Source organism: Astyanax mexicanus, chromosome 6, assembly GCF_023375975.1.
Source record: "Astyanax mexicanus isolate ESR-SI-001 chromosome 6, AstMex3_surface, whole genome shotgun sequence".
In the NCBI taxonomy this organism is placed as follows: Eukaryota; Metazoa; Chordata; class Actinopteri; order Characiformes; family Acestrorhamphidae; genus Astyanax; species Astyanax mexicanus.
The window spans coordinates 34575460-34594964 of record NC_064413.1 but is presented as its reverse complement, the minus strand read 5'-3'; the positions used below and the strand labels follow the sequence as shown (position 1 = coordinate 34594964).

The following is a 19505-nucleotide window of genomic DNA, read 5'->3' as shown; positions in this document are numbered from 1 at the left end:
CAAAGACAATGAAAGATGCCAGTTTCAAAATACACAATAACACTTTTTAGTATGAATATTGTAATTCTGACAGAAACAGAGAAACAGAAAAGCCTGGACCAGAACTCTTCTATTACCTGTGTATCTACAGATCTTTACACGTTTCTGACCACCTGTCTCAACCCATGACTGTAGAAACTATAGACATTGTGGTTCCATTCCTGTCTGTTCCATAGACATTGCATCAAAAACTATCATAATGTTTGCTACAATTTGCTACAATAGTTTGGACAGTGAAGACCAAATGCAGACCCAGGCACACTTAACTATTTGATTCCCTTGCCAACTTTCTGCAAACCAAGTGTCTTAGACCACCTTTTATTAAGTTGCAGTACAGTGCAGCCTAAAGGATCAGAAGCATTTGGATTTGCCCAGTAAGTATGATGTTACAGTGTGGTGTAATAATGCAGCTTATGTATTTTATTACCTAACCATCTACATTTTCCTAAAATGAAAGGTACTACAACTCAACTGTTTTTTTAGCTACTACAAACCGGTTAAACCTACAATAATGTATTAAACAATATTTAGACTCAATCCAGACTGGAAACGAAATTTGCCAAGAGCACATTGAAGCACATCTAAATACACTGATGTTAGCTGTCTGGCTAACTAATTAGATCATACTGGTCGTTTTACACTAACGTCAGACTTACCAGAAAAGCTGCAAATAAATTAGTACAGAGTTTCTTTTAATGCAATCAACCAAAACACAACACAACATGAATAATAACAGAATAATAAACTAGCTGGTTACCTGACAGCTTCATGTATTGAACATAGCACAGAGACAACTGTTGGATTTGGGCACTGGGGATGAAAAGAAAAGTCTGTTTTATCAGTAAAACATATGGGGATGAGTGGAGCTACTTAGCATAATGTGACCAGCTAGCAGATGCACTAGACCTCTAGTGGATTCACTTCTGAGAGACTTTGCATTGTCCATGCTTATTAACAATCACAAGTGTAAAAAAGAATGAATCTTTGTAAATTGTAATGTTTCCAGGAAATGACAAAAACTTTAATGTACATTAATGCAATGTCACTGTAGTTCAAGTGGTGTAAGAAAAAGGGGCTTTATCTAGTGCTGAAGGGGATTGTTTGGACAGTGGTCTACTTAAAGAACCATCTGCAAAAAGGATTTCTACCAATCTGAAGTATCCTTTAGGCAACATTTAAAAAATCAAACTGGTTTAAAAAGGATGCCACTGTTTTATTACCATTGCTTTTACATCAGAATCATTAAAGAACCAGTGTTTTAAATTATAGGGTAAGCTAAAAGAACCACTGTTTTTTAAGTACTAATGTACCTTTTTTACTGGTCCATCATTATAAAATGTATAAATATGTTTTAAATATGTTTCTTTTACGGACATAAATATTTCAGATAAATTAAAACAGTAAAAACCTCAGCCAGCAGTATTGTAGACCCAAGAGTGAAACGAAGACAGTGACAGCATAGTACGAGGTGAAGCACTTCTCACATGAACCACAGCCAACATGTCCTCCCTTGGCCTCTCCTCTACTGTAGAGCCTGACATTGAGATGTCACACTTCATATTTCTCTCCCACTCCTGCACCTGCAGCCCAGGGTCTCGGCGCAAGCGCTGTTTCTGGGTCAGTTCAGCTGTTCAACGCGTAAAGACAGATGCCAAGCGAGGCGCAGTGAAAGCTGACCCTGGATCAGCACTTCTGCTCTGGGATTTCTTTATGAATACAGGCCCAGAGCTGCACCTCACGTAACCCTGCGAGAAACTGCCGAGCCCTCCCGAGCCTGTCACTGTGCGTCAGTTGGCACGAGAGAATGCAGAGCAGCATGAGATACGGCACTCTCCGAGGCGTACATCACCTCAGGCCCCTCACAAGACACATTACCAGCCATCAATCAGCACTCACCAGCAGCCTACGAGCGAAAGCTGTGTCGCTGCCTCCGAATCAATCCACACACATCTCAGCACGCTGCCAAAAGCATGCCGCCAAGCCGCCACGATCCGCTCGTATGCTCTGAGATTTCCACATTCTTTCAGTGACACGCCAGAGTTCATGAAAGTATTATCAGGGTGATAATTAGGCAGAATGTAATTGGTGACGCGCACTGGGAAGCACAATCATTTTCTGCTGTGTGGAATCTGACTTATGGAACAATCCCAACCATTATGATTGAACTTGGAATGCCCTTGGGTTTAGTGGTGGCATTTGGAAGCAGATTGCACAATGACTGAGCAGAGGAATGCAGTGAGGGGGGGGGGGGGGGGGGGGGGGACAACCAAAGATTATGGATTTCCACGGTATGTCATTGCACAAGCTCACGTGAGTAGTTTGACTGTTTAGCGTCTCGTAGGAGCCCGGAAAAAAAAAAAAAAGAATGGAGCCATTTAATCATCTCTTCATTTCATCTCTGTGGGGAGACAAGTTCAGAAACAAGCTGTGATTACGTCCAATAATCAAAGTGAAATACCATCTTATGAAAAATACGCAGAAACATACCGCATATTGCATGTGTGGGCCTGAGCTGATCGACAAGCTGGAGTACATGATGGAGTAAGCATTATCCATGACATGAAGGAGATATAGGTTCCTTTTGTTTCCATCTGAATTAAACTATAATATAGGAGTAGCTAATGATAGCAGATTTTCACAAACAATTTGGTCAATTCGATTTTTTTCAAATGTTTTAAATGGCATTTTCAAAATAGTGTAGATTGTACATTGTACATCTTGTTGTATATAGATGCACTCATATGGCATATATATATATATATATATATATATATATATATATATATATATATATATATATACATTAAGCCTAAAACAGTAGAATGGATTGTGTTTCTGTCAGAAACCAGTATATAAAAGCTAATTGTAAAGATAAATGGATTGTAAGAGCTGCTTCCATTAAGAAAACAGCTAAAACAATCCACTAAACCCTAAATTAGTTATTCTGCTATTAATCTTAACACTAGTTTTAATTATTTTTAAAGCATATATTTTTTGTCCCCCAGGGTTCTATTTTAGGGACTCTGAAACTGATATTAATTATAACATTAATTAAGTTATGAGGGTAACAATCTGAAATATGGTCCTTTGTCCGGGATTTAAGAAGTAAAACATTTATATTTATTTTTATATTGTTTTCATTTTTCAATTTAGTTGTGCTTGCATGGTTTTGATTCTCTTAAAAATCTCTTAAAAAACTAATAACAATCTGAAATGTAAGCAAAAAATGGCTTAAAAATATTAAAAACTTTGAGATTTAATTTTTTTACAATATTGCCCATTAGTCATAAACGTATCTAAGGTAAATAGAACAGAGGTCTTAAATAGTCCTCTCTCTAAGCTTAGTTTCTTGATGATATTCAGCTTTTGGACATCTTGGTCCAAGTTTTCATTCCACAGTCTGATGACTAATCCTGAAAGAAATCTGTCCAGCTGGAACAGAGGGAAGACTGTGGAGAGTACACACCTGAACCAGAAACATAGAGCTGAGCTGAACAATAAGGAGAACATGCTGGACTCAGCATTTTGCATGTCGTGAAGGACTCTTTTCTATAGTTCATGGAAATGGAAATTTTGATTAGTTCTGCCTTTGTGTTTGACCTTGTACATACAGGTCATTGTCAATGCACTGGAGTTGAGAATATGGTTCTAAATGTATTTTGTTGGCCAAGATAGAGCATTGACCTCTTATGTGAAACATACAGCATATAAGGACCCATGAGGAATTACCATATAATGTGGTTTATAAGTAATTGCAAATCAGCAGAATTGTTGTTCTGCTTGAATGGATATTACAGGATAACTATGACTCTGCATTATGGAGGGCAAAATGTCATGGGTATTTACAGTGACCAGCCTTAACAATAGAACCTGTTGAAGTTGCCCTGTGATAATGGCAACAAGACTCTTTTAGCTGGGACTTCATGGATGGGCAATATGGCCCTAAAATATCACAATATTTCTTGGTACTCTTGGCAGTATTACAAAACACTGAATTAAAAAAATATTTCATGAATAAACTACTGCAGTAAAACTAAATAATAATGCATGCAATATATGTCACACCCCTAACTAAGATATTAAAACAAATACAAGAATTTTATCAGATTTGTAACAGAAGTCAGTGATGTAGAATGTCCTGATACTAATAATGCACTCCAAATATCTCCATATATCCAGTATTAAAGTAAAGTATTTTTTTTTTTAATTTTAAAGTAAATTTTTCTTTTACTAAAAACAGCAAAAAAGTAGTACCCTGATGTGATAATTAGGGGTGGGTGATATGGCACAATATTTCAGGGTATAATATAATTTACAATATAAAAAAAATGTTTTGTGCATTTGTCCTGCTTTTAGCACATCAGCTTCAAGAACTAACTGTTCACCTTCTATTTACTGCCGTAACCACCCCCCCCCCCCCCCCCCCCCCCCCCGATTGAGAAGTACCATTATAATGAGATAATCAATGTCATTCATCAGTGGTTATAATGTTATAAACAGTGTTATTATCAGTGTACACCTACACTAAATGAGCAACATACAGTTCATTAGCAGAGATGCAGACCACCCCCACCCCCACTTCAGGAACCATTATTAACCTCACAACTGACTTTCAGGTTGTTTCTTTACAGCTGTGTGGCATTGCATCATTGCACAAATTCACGGGAGCTGAAAAAAAAAAGCCTAGATTTTAGACGTGCCATTTGCATCTAGAGGGGTAATGCCTTCCAACACAAGGACCCAAAAAATCAGGCCATTGTGAGGCTGAGAAATCTGAATAAATTATAGATGTAGCCGAAACAGTAGTCCTAGCAAAATCAACTGTTTGGTACACTGTTAAGAGCAGAAATGCACCAGCAATGATGTATGAATATGTTTAATCAATGAGTATAACTTGGCGGGCTGGCTGACGCATAATAAAAAAACTATACAGAGCTTTCTTCAGGGGTTCTGCTACCAGAAACTAGAAATATAGATAGACAAAACTGCAAGGACAGGTCGAAAACTTTTGCTATTAAAAAAATCATGTTAAAATCAGGCTAAATAACTACACAGTGTTGCATTGACCAGTGGGATATGTATGTGGCGCCTTGAATGTGATTTCTTCCACAGTTGCTTGTATGTTCACATGGACAATTCAAAATGCCACTAGTCACAATCATTACCACTCGCTGTGATGTCCACTGTGGGTGGTAATGCCTTCTATGACATGCAGTATTTCTGATACACATGTGACACTGTAGACTGAGGAATGATACGTGCCTGCACAACTTTGTAAACAGAATTTCCCAGTGTCTCACAGTTTATACAAATGTGACCATTCCCAAGCCATTCACTGAAGTGACACTTTATGATCAGTTCGCATACTTTTATCTCTTGACCTTTGGCATGTCAGTATAGAGTATACTAAAAGCTACTGAACAAGCCTGTGGAATTATTGTGGTAAGACGCAGGAAGACTGAGAGAACTGTTCATAAAGTATACAATTCATCTTGGAGGACTGTAGTAAAAAAGAATGGCTTTGGTTTAAACAGTATGGCTCACTTTACTTTATCAACAATATGTCTGACACAATATAGTGAACCGTAAGGTGTACAGAAGGATCTTAACAGCTTACATTTCTCAAACCTGGATTTATGTCTCTATCTGACGGATGTCCTTAAGACAAATGTCACCTGAAACTCCGACGTGTTTTAGGGTGCTGAATCCAGAACATCATAAAATAAAATTTAACATAAAATAAATAAGTAAATAAATAAATGAATAAAAAAAAAAAGATAAAAGGCAAAACAAGCCCCAAATGGCTGCATTAAAGACCTGACAGAGCATCACCAGGAAGAACACCCAGCATTTGGTCAACTGTGTGGGTTTCAGCCTTCTGGCAGCCATTAATTACAAAGGAATTTAAAATGAGGTATTAATTATGTCAGTGCTGCTTGAAACTGCTTAAGCGTATTTGCTTATTTGTTCAGTTATTTAGCATCCTGAAATCAGGCTCTATGTATAAACATAATTTGTATATGGCTATATGTAGATGTAAGTACCCCTTTAAAGTTTAAGTGCCTTTATGCAGGAATGTGAAACCTGTGCACATTGGTGCAATGTGGCTGTAGTTTTGCATTTCGGCCAAACAGAAGCATAAGTCATTATGTATTTAAAGCTTGACGGACACTGGCTCAGTGTGCACAGGTGGTGAAGTCCAGAGACCAACCAAGGCAAAGACTGTGCAGAATTACTGTTTAATAAGAGATGATGCCAATAGGCCCATGATAATCTGCCCCAGAGATTCCTATTCTATTGGCAATACTTCTTTACAGGGGCTAGACCGTATGTGTGCACGTATGAGTGTGTGCACATCTGTATCATCAATAGGTACAATTTAAGGAACTGAACACATTCATTAGAAGGGGTGTCCACAAACATTTGGACATATAAATGTATATATATATATTTGGGAGTGTGTGTCACACAAAGTATGAAGTAGAGAGAGAGAGAGAGAAAGAGAGAGAGAGAGGGAAAGAGAGGGGGAACACAGCATGACTACAGACTGCCTGAGTGGAGCAGGCTGCCTGCAATTAAGGTGAAATCAGGGAGAAATCTGCACTGCCTTGATAATGAGCCTCGTCTGAATTATTAACGAGAGTTATTCCCCCAGGACCCAGTCTCCCACTGAGCCCATCAGCGCACACACACACACACACCCACCCACACACACACACACACACACACATGCACACAGTGCCTCTGTCTCACACACATAGGCATGTACACTTCCACAGCCAATGGACTCACAAATATACACACAAATGCATTCAAACACAAATCCTTCAGAATATGAATGCACACACACACACACACATGCACATACACAGACAAAAAAGAAACCTTCAGGACCCACCGAATACAAGGCCATAAACAAATCACAGATCTGTTCTTGGCCAATGGTGAAGCAAAAAGGATAAGAAAGAAAAGCGCTAAGAAAAATAACGATACTTTAGTAATCGAGAAAGACTCAAACACATAACTGTCAGTTCCACGTTTAATCAAAGTGTTTGTCAAACATGTAGGGTGACCTTGAGTGTGAAAAGGCCCCACAATGGGAAGACAAACACACTACAGCAAAAAGTACCCACACGTATTTCATGTAGGCAGCAGCATTCGTACACTTTTACAACCCAGTTATTTGTCTTGCACATGCCATTTTTCATGGCTGCTTAGAAAAAAAAAGCACTCCATCGCCCTATTTTGTGTAGATTCATGCACACATATTTCATAAAAATGTGGTGACTCACAAAGTTTAAAAGTAGCACCCAGCACTCTGAAAATATTCTGAGGAGTATATAAAGCCTTTATTGAGTCGAGTGTAATTTTCGCAGACCTTCAGAGGCAGAACAGCCTGTCCTTGGTGCTGGTCCATTTGAATACATTTCCTGAGCACCATTATGATGCCTGCCCATAGAAGCTTTTTAGAGGGCCCGGTTTACTGACAGTCAGAAGGTAAAGTGGAGATCTATTCCAGGGACACAGCCTCTTCTTACGAAATCAGGCTCGTTCAGGCGTTTGGAATCATGGAGCTCTGATTGATGGTCTGGATAACTCTGGGCAGATCTCTCCAAACCACTCTCAACCACCACGGAATTTCCTCCCTGTCCCCTCTGTGACTGCGCATCCCGCTCGAGTGATCCGTGTAAACAAAGCCCGTCTGTGTGTGTGTGCGTGTGTGTGTGAGAGAGAGCGAGGCGACGAACTTTGGAAAACAGCGTTAAGCGCTGAGAGGCAAGTTGCACCCTAGGCCTACACTTATGGCTCTGTGGGTCCAGCGCACCTCAAGGGCCTGCTTGCAACCATCTGGTTGGACGGCTCCACCACATTCTCATTCACATATTTGTCGGTCTCTTTGGAATTTGCACACAATGAAGTTTTTCTCCACATACATTATAGCACTTCATATACTACGACGACAACAATGCCCATGCCATCATTAGCACCCACATCCAGCGCTAGTTTAGCCCTCTCTACAGCACTACCTCCCGCCCTGCCCAGCACCAACTCCCCCCCACGCTCTTAGCATGGCTGGTCTGTAGGCTTGGCATGGACATCTACTACTCCTCCCACTATGTGCTCATAAACTCCTGGCACATGAAGTCCCATCCGAGGAGCCAGAAAAAGAGCACCAAAGCTGAGGACACACACCAAAAACACCATGACACACCCCCGCCTGGAGCCAATATGTGAGTCAAACTTCAGAAAGACTGAAGAAGAGAAAAAAAATCAGCAAAACAGTCTGGTCTCTGAGATGAAGTGAGGAAAAGCGAGCGGGAGATGACACAAATCTAGAACAGACTGTTCTCCCAGAAGTAGAGATGTGCTCAAGGGGACAGGGTGAGACTCTAGTGTGTGTGTGTGTGTGTGTGTGTGCGATCTTCAGATTTGCTAATAGACTGGGTTCATTTAGATCCAAATTTCCTGCTCGATCCATCTTCAGATCCCACTATTCAGATTGGATAAACAATAAACTTTTTTTCTTTAGATTTTATAGTGTGTTTTACACTATGATAAAGTATAGCTCAGTGTGTACAGTATCACAATATATCACAATATATTATATCATAACCCATGTACTCTAATATGTATTGGATGCTTGCCCATATACAGCCTTGGAGCACTATGGGATCTTACTATTCTAATTCGATAAAATGTAAACTTTTTTCTCAGACATTTGATGGTGTGTTTTCTACTATAATATGTTTTTCTAAAATTTGATAAAAAAAAAAAATACAATATTTCGCTATGTTTAAAGTATTGCAATATATTAGCATATATTGAATCAAAACTCTGATATGTATTGGATTCTTGTCAATATACAGCCCTACTGTCTTATGGGATCTGTTCAAATGACAGGGTGCCCAACGTTCAGGAATCAGGAAGCAGCAGAACATTCCACATAGCCTTTTACAACTGATCCGTGCATTGGCATGAGATGCTATACTCGCAGCAGAGGACAAAACCTTCCCTGTTCTGAATCTTTAGAGCATCTTTTTTGCAGGATGATCTGATCTATCAAATACAGATGACATCAGTATTGATGGGTGTTGGTACTGAGTCAACAACGGCAGAAAAATTATGGATCGGAGGGAAAAAATATGAAAGGATTCCAGTCCAGCAATAAATATAGGATTAAATAGTACACAACACTTTTTTAACACTATTAGTGTTTAATTACCATTGTAAGTTTAAAGATGAAAAAGGTTAACATTGGGAAACTTACTGTGCAGCTTGTTAAGTGTTGAAGACATTTGTAGATGATAGCCTACTTCTCGCTAATCTTAAGAGCTAGAAATAATTCATTTTAGAGTTCAGTAGTATTTAAAGATAACTAGATCAGTACCAGGTGATACTTAATATTTAAATATAAGCACCAGTATTGAAAAGGAAAAATTATATTGGTACATTTATCACATAAGGACCACTGAACAATGAGGCTCCTGACTGAAGGAGCTAACCCCTTTAAAGAAAGAATCCTTTAACATAAAGTTGGATCCCAAGGTTTATAGGTTGTAGCTGAGGTAGGTTGTATTTCCCGGCCAGTACATCACCGAAGGCTGTTCCTAGGTGAAGGACCCTTTGACTATAGCCTAGATATGCAGCCTTTGTTTGGAAAGATGTTGAGGACATGACTGATGCAAAAAGTAAGAGGTGCATTGCAATGGGTTCCATTTTCTCCCCCAAGGTTTGAGCTGCAATGGCAAGAGGCAGTTTGAGCAACACAGAGTCATCAATCTTTTAAATATTTGTATTGCCATTTTTTATTATTTTTGTGTCTAATAAAGTCAGTATCAAATTCTAAAAACGAGATAAAGTCACAAAGATAAGTTTGTGACTTTTATCTCAATAATGCACGTCTTTTGTTTTTACCTGTTTTAGTAGTTGCGCTTGGCCAGATCTCCACACCTCCCCTTAATGAACCTTCCCCTCTAGAGCATCACTCGCAGCCTAACCTAATTTTTTTTTGTTGAAGAGCAGTAATTTATTCATAAAGAGATGCCATGTTGAGAGTTATAAAATATCCCAATCATATTTCCAACCAGCAGCTTGACTCTGGTATCCAGTTCTGTTGCCCCTTGAACAAGGTGCTTAAATTCCAGTGCTGTGCTGTACCCAAAGCCGTCGCTGATCTGGATTACACTACAGATCTAAAATGTAAAGCGGCAAAGGTCATACTGTGAATATATGGAGCAGTTGAGAAGAAGGACAAATACAAAGAAACCAACACTCAACCACAAACTGGCGGGAAACAAAATATATATACTCTCACTCAGCAGTACTCTCACTCTGCTTTTCTCTCTGTTGCCTCGCCTTCATTGCTTGCAAAGCCCTCACTAGTAACAATAAAATATGAATCAGACAAGGCCTCGGGTGACTTCCTATCTCCTGTCCTTAAAAGAGCTCTTTCTAGTGCTTAGAGACTCTCACATACACCATGTAACCACTTCAGTGTGCCAAATGAGCCCGTTCACAAGCACTGTCTTTATAAGAGTTTCTGTAAGTGCTACACCTTGAACACAAGGACATCAGGCCATGTAGGTAGGCCTGCCACAATAAGCAATTTCTGTTTTGGACAATACATCATCTCAGAAATAACTGAGCTATACAAAATTATTGTCATTATTGTCAAGACCGTTTTATGCCACAAGATAATGAAGATAAAATAATAGCTTAATAGTGCATTTACACATATTTTATAAATAAAATAAAAAATAAAATAAAACTAATATTTTAAACCTAAGAGAACATACCAGTTCATTCATGCTAATAGGCTCTCCTCACAAAATAAACAAAACAGTTGTATAATAAACAGTTGTTGTGTATTAGCAAGAACTTGGAGATATGAAATGTACACCGATACAGGGGATTTAATTGCAAAATCTTTTGAGCAAAGCAAATTTTAGGAAAACTTGAACACAAAATTAACCACTGTCTACCAAAAATCATCACACAAAAACTATTAATTCAAAACCAGTATTGTATTTCTGATAATTGATACAGTATTGCAAAACATAACGCTGTTACACTAAATGTATCTCTATGTTCTTACACCACTAAAACACAACAGACAATACTGAGATTCGCAACAGTTATTGAGGTTATGTCCAATAATATAATATAATATAATATAATAACATTGTGGCTTAAGGGCATCCCATCTAAAAACTACAAAAGTATGATCTCCTCAAAGATAAAAGATCATTTTTGCAGCTCTGTATCAATCTACCTCAATCTGACAATTGAATTTGAACTACCTCAATCTGACAATTTATTTTACCTGCAGTTAAGACTTAACATTTTCAGATACATATATCAGTTATAATAAGTCTTTTTTCCCTTCCCATATTCTCTCCCTACGAGTCTCTCTCTCTCTCTCTCTCTCTCTCTCACTCTCTCTCTTTCTCCTGCTCACTCTTGTTTCGATGGCCTGCGTGCAGTGGCAGGCGACTGACCCTTTGCCCTGCTGGCCTGTGCTCTTACCTAAAGACACGTTATAAATAACGCTCTCGTCACTTCAGATTAGAGCGTCTGACTGACTGCCTGGCACCCGCTCTGACCTGCCTCGCAATCCCCTGGCATCAGAGCACCAGCGGTCAAACACTCACGCACTCCATCTCTCGCCCACTCTTTCTCTCTCTCCCTCTCCCTCTCTCTCCTTCACACACACACATGGTCTCCCTCCTTCTTTAGGACTTACATTTGTTTGACAATCTGACACAGATTTGTTTCATATCTTTAGTCTTATGATACACCTGGGCCAGAGCCAGTTTATGAGGAACCTGGCTTCTTCCTGCCATTATCACAAAAAAATTACAAAAAATGCTAGAGGGCTCTCCTGAGCCAGTCATTACTGAACCAGGGTTAATGGGCTGCAGGATCTATTCTTTAATTTTGTAAAGTACATGAATGTATTACAAATTATAATTTTGCAAAAGCTTCATTTTGGACTCGCTCATGAGTGCCCTCTAGCATCTGAAAATACACATTATCAACTGGTACTTCTCCTTCCTACAAAAGAAAGAAAGAGAAAAAAAGAAGGAAAAAGGGTACCAGCTACTCATCTGCACATTGAATCAAATGTTACTTGCTATTCACATATGCTTACAACTGTGAGAAGACAGACCAACATGAAATCACATTAAAAATGAGCAGTGTAAGAGGGGATCTAGGCAAGATGTACTGGAGAAAAAGTTTAGGTTTGGCAAAGATTATAAGCAACAGAGAAGAGATATTTTTAGTATGGCTGGACAATGGGCAATTAATCAAAAAATAATTGAAACTGACATCCAGAACCTTAAGACAAATTAATCTTGCATAATCTACATAACTGACTAAATTTTTGGCCTATTTTTTTCTCCTACCTAATCTGTTTATACTATTTGCTCTCTGTGTGTTTGTCTACTGTCCCCATAAACCATGTGAAGTCACATGACTCCACTCCTATCCAGTCTTCAATACAAAGGAGAACTGAAACACTGAGCCAACTGAGCAACTTGACTTTTACCAAAGAAAAAATTTTGTTGGCCTCTTTTTTTATTAAAATAATTATTTATTTATTGTAATTGAGGTAAAATGTTCAATAAATCTTAATATTGATTGGGGTTATATTGTCAAGCACTTGATTTATGGTTAGACTTATGATGGTGTTATACTGTATGATACCTACAGTACTCTACTTAACTCTACTCTTACTGTCTTTGTTGCTTTTTTCCATTTATTTAAAGTTGATCCTGTTGACCCTGTACTTGGAAATAGGTACGTTTTTAGAACCTGCTCACTTGTGGTTTCAAGCAAGCTGAGAAGGGACTAAAACATAACAGGGACGGTGAAGGTATTTTATGGCATCACCAGCTACATTTCATTGATTTTGTTGATTAGAGTTAAGTAGCGTAGGTACCATGTAGTGGAATAGTGCCATTACATTTTTGAACCAGAGGGGGAAAGCAGTTTTACTGCTAATGTTATATATAAGTGATTTCGTTTTTTTTTTAAGCTGAGGTTGGTCCTCTGGCCGGATTTAGACAGTTCTTAGAAACAGACAGGTATTAATAGCTACTTACTGCTGCTCTCTAAGACTGTGGGAGCGTCCACTCGGTCTAATAGAATAATCCAGCACCTTAATTGAGACTACCTGCTCTTGTGAGAAGATTGTGATGCTATTTGCAGGCTGCTTTTACAACTGTGTTTTGTAGCAGTCTTCTTTGAACTTGTGTGATCATCCCCTACCAAAACAAGGCATTTAATATTACACTGCATTTCATCATTTAGTTTCGTTTAGTACAATTTATAGCCCTGAAGCTAATGTAAATAAACATTAAATCCTTGTTGCCTCTCATACAGTCTTTTCCAAGGCTACCCAAATGTACAAATGTGGCTTGCATCATAGGGAGTCCAAGGACTAATCGACTGGTGATTAAGCGAGATAGATGATCATTGATGAGTCACCGAAGAGGTATTCATCCTACAAGCTTTGCTTGTGTGTCAGTCAAGACCTAAAATCAGACGATACCAACTGAAAAACAACAGACTACAGCTTTAAAAGTGCTTGCACATTCATGAAACCGGTCTTCTTCAAGGACTATCAGTATGCGTGAGTGCTACAGTGTGCAGTGTATACGACTTGAGTTTAGGGTATGTTTTTTAAAACGGCAGGGTGTGTGTTTATGTTGTGTCTGCCGGAAACGAGGTCAGGGCTATAACCGAGCATGAGCATGCTTTTAAAAGCATGCCTAATCACCTTCATTACCTGGGCTAAGGCTGTGTCTGGACAGGCTCTGAAAATAACCGCTGCACTACTAGACTAGGAGTGCTGGTGTCAAACCCCTTAATTTGCCCTTACGTAAGCCTGCAGCGAGACACTGGTGCTAAAGATATGGGAGCCATCCTGTGGTTGAGCAGCACAGTGTCTTGTCACAGCGAAGGGATAATGGAGCTCAGACACCTGTAGACAGCAGCGCTTGCTTAAATGAGAAGGCCTTACGCCAGGTCCAAGTGACTAGGCCTGGGGAAACTGAGGCTCCATTGAGCACTTAGGGCTTGTTTTTATACTCTGCCCTTCTATTCACAGCCCACAAAGTGGTGAACCACAGCACTGTGGTCATGGTGGGGTCTTCAATGTGCATTTGTCTCCCATCAGTGGACATTTTCAGAACAGTCTAACCAACAATACTGACATTGAGTAAAAAGAGACAGTGTGTAAGCCTGGCCTCGTATCACTGTCTCTACTCAGGAATGGAACGGCTAAATATGCCTTCACATAACAACTCAAAACAGTCCTCTGAAAGGAGATATCTGCATATATGCTTTTTATTACAGCCAATTAGAAAGTTAGAAAGCTGCTTAGCATGCAGGAGCTTCTAGATAGAGCAAATTCATATGTGTTCCTGGTTTGAGAACTTCAGGAGCTCTTATAAAATTATTTAAAAAAATAATATCCTGTACAGTGACTTTTGCCATGTCACATTAAAAATTATTAATGCTGCACTGATCAACAGAATATGCATGAAGGGCTTTTTTTATATTAAAATGTGGATGTGATTTTAGCCAGAATCGCTGCCCTAGCTAGACAATAGCAGCCATGATTTTATCGCACACTGCACTGTCCACTGTGGATGGTAATTCCCTCTATAAAGCATTGCAGGTACACACGTGACACTGTGGATCAAGGAATTTACTTAATTTACTTCACCTTGCCATGAGCATGCTGACCAGTTTTCAGCCTCACTCAAAAAACAATACTTTACATTAGGGGTGGGCAATATTATATCGTATACAATATATCGTGACACAGAAATATCATGACATTAAAAATCCATATCGTGATAATAGGGCTGTTCTGTCTTAAAAGTAGTCTATAATTTACTGTGAAGCTTTAGGTGTATTTATTGTATAATTGTTTTAGTTTGCAGTTTATATGCATGCACTAAATATTCTGCAATATTATTTGCTGCATTATATTATTTTATGCTATATTATTTATTTTGCCACATTATTATTATACTGTTATACTATTATACTAAATTCCTGACATGAATGAATTATTTTAGTTTTCCTATATCGCCAAGTATATCGTTATCGCAAAAATACCCTGAAATATCGTGATATTATTTTAGAGCATTTCCAAGTCTTCCACTGAGGTAACATTTCATGATCAATTGACATTGCAACAGGTGTCAAGAAGAGGATAAAAAAAAAACCAGCACAGAATACTGTAGACTACAGTACAAAATATATTATAAGCTACAGGCTACTAAGATATTTTAACAATACACCATTAAATACACAGGTTGAACAGGTGCTTGTACAGTCTGGAGACACTGGTATTTTATTTAACTGCATTCCATCTCAGTTTTATGTTTTTTTTCATACACTTCATACACGTGACTAAATAGTTAGCTTGCTCAGTTTGATGTCATGTGATAACCAATTTAATAATCAATTTAACTGGCTCTAATCAGTTTAATTACTTACTTTAAATGAACAGACCACATTTAGTTAATTGTTCCCACATTAAATTCTTTTAATGTTGCCATTTTTTTAAAGTGTAAGATTCACCTTCACATCACTAGTCATTTGGAGGAGAGGAAAGTTGGTGGAGAAATGGAGAAGTATCTCACTTGTTACTGCTTTGCTCTTTTATATACAAGAAGGAATGTGTCTGTAAATATTTTAAATATTTTCACCATCAAATCATGTAAAATAATAAATTAATTTTTTTTTTTAAATGTTGTAACCGTCATTGGCCACACGCTTCTGTGCATCTTATGTTGGCATGCATTTTAAGCAATACATCCACTAGAGGGCAGATCAGAATCAAAACATTTCTGAGAACATCATGATGGTGGCAGAGGACGAGGTCATTATTAATTTACCTGAAAAAAAAAAAAGATCAAACAAAACGGTTTTATAAAACATCTACAGCTCTGGCAAAAAAAAAAAAACTTAAAAATTATGAGTTTTTTTAATTTTACCAAATTGAAACCCTCTGGAATATAATCAAGAGGAAGATGGATGATCACAAGCCATCAAAGCAAGCTAAACTGCTTGAATTTGTGTTATCCAAAAGCAGTGTGTAAAACTGGTGGATAAGAACATGCCAAGATGCATGAAAACTGCGATTAAAAACCTGGGTTATTCCACCAAATATTGATTTCTGAACTTTTAAAACTTTAAAGCTCTGTGTCTTTTTTGTTATTTCATCCATTTCTCATTTGTATTACAATGTTTTTAATTGGAATTTGGAAGAAATGTTGTCTTCAGTTTATATAATAAAACAAAAATGTTAATTTTACTCAAACATATACCTATAAATAGCAAAATCAGAGAAACTGATTCAGAAACTGAAGTGATCTCTTATTTTTTTCCAGAGCTGTACATCCATTCTGTCCATTCTGTCCAATCCATAAGCTGTCAAAGAATGTGTATAAATATGGACAAAATTAAAGCAGACGACAGAAATAAGGGTCCATCCCTATCAATATCCAAATTTAGCTTTGAGCATAAGCCAGTCTTTTTATTGCTAATTTACTGGACGTGATTATTTTTATTACTTATTCTTACTATACATAATTTACTGTTGTTGTTGTTGTTGTTGATGTTAATTCAAATAACTAAGTATATTTAAGCTTGATGCTCTTTATAAGTAATCCAGACAGCAAACAATCAGACAGCAAACAATCAGATTCCAGTGAAAAATGATGTACAGTCATATCTATAAGACAGGGCACTAATCAATATTACAGCTGAGCTGATTTGGTAGTGGAATGAGATCCATGGTTAGTAGTAAAGCTTGGTATAGTGCTATAGCTTGGCAACACTGCACTGGTCAGAGAGCAAGGTTAATTTGAGCCATCTCAAATGCTCAAAATGGTAATCTGTTGTTCAGACTTTACCCATTCTTCTACAAATCATTTGGAAATTCAATTCTATGTATAGTGTTTAGTGTTGGAGAAGATCTACAATGAGTAGACACACAACGTTTCCTCAAATTCTGTCTGCATTTCATCATGCATGAGGCGAGAACATAAGACTGCTGCTATCCTCTATTAGTGCACTCTAATGGAGTGCAATGATGGCTATTAAGCGCAGCACCATCAACTATTACGACCATGCTGGACAATCCCAAGCACAAGCGCCTTCTAAAGAGGGAAAGCCCTCTGAGTATGTGAATGAAGAATTGATTTGCAGAACCGATTAAGGTGGATCCTAGCCAACATGCTCATGTATGAGACTCACATGGGTCAAACGCAGGCTAGGTGGGATCCAGGTGAGCATGGACTCTGAGTGGGTTTGTTCATGTTGTCCATGGGAATAGAACTGGACGATACAACTAAAAATGCCTCGATTTGCTTAAGAAAAATGGTGATATAAAAATGTTATATGATAAAAATCTTAACAAAGAATAATGTTAAAGGGTCAGTTTTCATTTGTAACAATGAAAAGCACAACCTTTAAATTTAAATGGTGAACATGGATAACTGTTTATCTAAGTGATATATTTTTATATATAATAATAAACAGATACAGAATAAGACAGTTGCTCTCTTTGTGCTATTTGACTGATTAAGCAGCCTGCACTGAATTGTAACGTTTAAGATGGTGAGATAAAGTTGTCATGCTGTTCCTTTAACCACAATGTTTCTACTACATAATTTGAACAGGACTGTACTACACTGTTTTTTTATATCTTGCATTGATATTTAAAAAATGCATTGCCCAACCAGCCTACCTTAATTTCATGTAAGTCCCATGTAGACCCCATGTGCAGTGTGAAACACAGATGGGGCCCATGTTCAACCACTCTTGGTTAAATCACCCTAACTAATCACCTTATGGGGCCCATCACATGAAACCTATGGACAGAACTTTTTCTTGATCCCAGTTGGGCTACTCATTCTCTACTCAAATCCGTCAATTGGCATGTTTTATGAAAAGTGTGCATGCTCAAAACCTTCTATCTGTCTTACCTTCCATCCAGCTGAGCTGTTGCTGTCTCCTTTATCCTTGAAATAAGGGACGTAGCGGACCATCCAGTCATAGATCTGAGATAGGGTGAGCCTCTTCTCAGGTGTGCTCTCAATGGCACGCGTGATCAGGTCTGCGTATGACAGGTTGCCCCATGCGTTGCGCCGGGACGACTTGGCTTTGCGCAACTGTCCGGCCACGTCCAGCCCGGGCGCAGAGCAGGGCAGCGCTTCTCGGCAGGACGATACACTATCGGGCTCTGCTTTGACCAGAAGCTCTCCATTCTCGGGAAAGGGGTCTGGACGGGGCAGGGGCCAGGTGCAGGATCGGGGCCGGCTTTGGGGCTCCAGGTCTGGGTCAGCATCAACCTGATGAGCCTCAAGCTCGTCCTCTTCCATCATCATCATCATTTGGGTGGGCTTCAGGAAGAGGGGTGTGCTGGGCAAGAAGTCAAGAGGGGTGGGATAATGCCGGTGTTAGAGAGGGGTGGGAGGGATGATTTTGGAGGTGCCCCCTCTCTTCCTCTCTTTCTGGCTTTCTCTCTCTTTTTATTTTATTCTTTCTTTCTTCTCAAAAGAGAAAACAATAAATAAACAGGGGCTTACCTGTCCAAGCTATGTGTTGTGTTGTGTTGTCAGAGTGAGTGTGTGTGTGTGTGTATGTGTTTATCTCTTCTTTTTTAATCAATAATATCACAGCAAATATCACAGCAGATCATGATGAAGCTTGGGATCTTCACAATCCACAGCATGGCAAAAAAGAAAAATGACCACTGCATCCCATGATCCCATCAAGATACCGGCCACTCCATCTGTGGTCAGATCAAACAGTCAAGATAAAGATAATGATGAAGAAGAAGACATGCCCCAAGCATTGTGGATCCAAACAGAGAGAAGAGAGCTTGAGTGGGGTTGATTCAGACTCTTCACGCGCGCGCTCTTGGTGTAGTGGGCTGCAGCAACAGATGATATCTCAGCCTAGCCCCCCAGCAGCATGCCGTGTACTGCTGCTGCTGCCTGGGCTGGGAAAACTCCCATCTCTGCGAGGGAAAACGTCAAAAGTGGATAGAACACAACTACTCGTCCAAGCTTGCTGTTATTGTAGCTCCACAAAAAAGGCGCAAAATCCTTTTATTAGAGGAAGAAGAAGAAGAAAAGCCGGAGAGCACAGTGAGGTGCTGCGCAGTCACTCGGTCCTTGCCGGTCTGCTGGTGTGTGTGTGTGTATATGTGTGTGTGTAAATATATAAATGTGTGTGTGTTGAGAAGCTCAGAGGCTGGAGTCCAGAGAAATCCGCCCAAACGTGTCCTTCACACCTTGCTCACTTTGCATGGCGCATCTGATGATCCATCTCTCCACCTGCAGCTCGCCCGGCTCCTCGCTCTCTCTCTCTCTTTCTCTCTCTCTCTCTTTCTCTCTCTATCGCTTTCTCTGTCTCCAGCTCTCTCTCTCTCTCTC

The 19505-nt window shown here is 39.0% G+C and overlaps 1 protein-coding gene across 1 annotated transcript in view; it reads right to left on the bottom strand.

The window, feature by feature from the left end:
* foxo6a (forkhead box O6 a) overlaps nt 1–19505 on the bottom strand; it is a 44629-nt gene extending 25124 nt beyond the window's left edge. The window contains exon 1 of the mRNA XM_007249597.3: nt 18051–19505. Coding sequence (XP_007249659.2) covers nt 18051–18458 — 408 coding nt within the window. The 5' untranslated portion in view covers nt 18459–19505. The remainder of the gene's footprint in view (nt 1–18050) is intronic.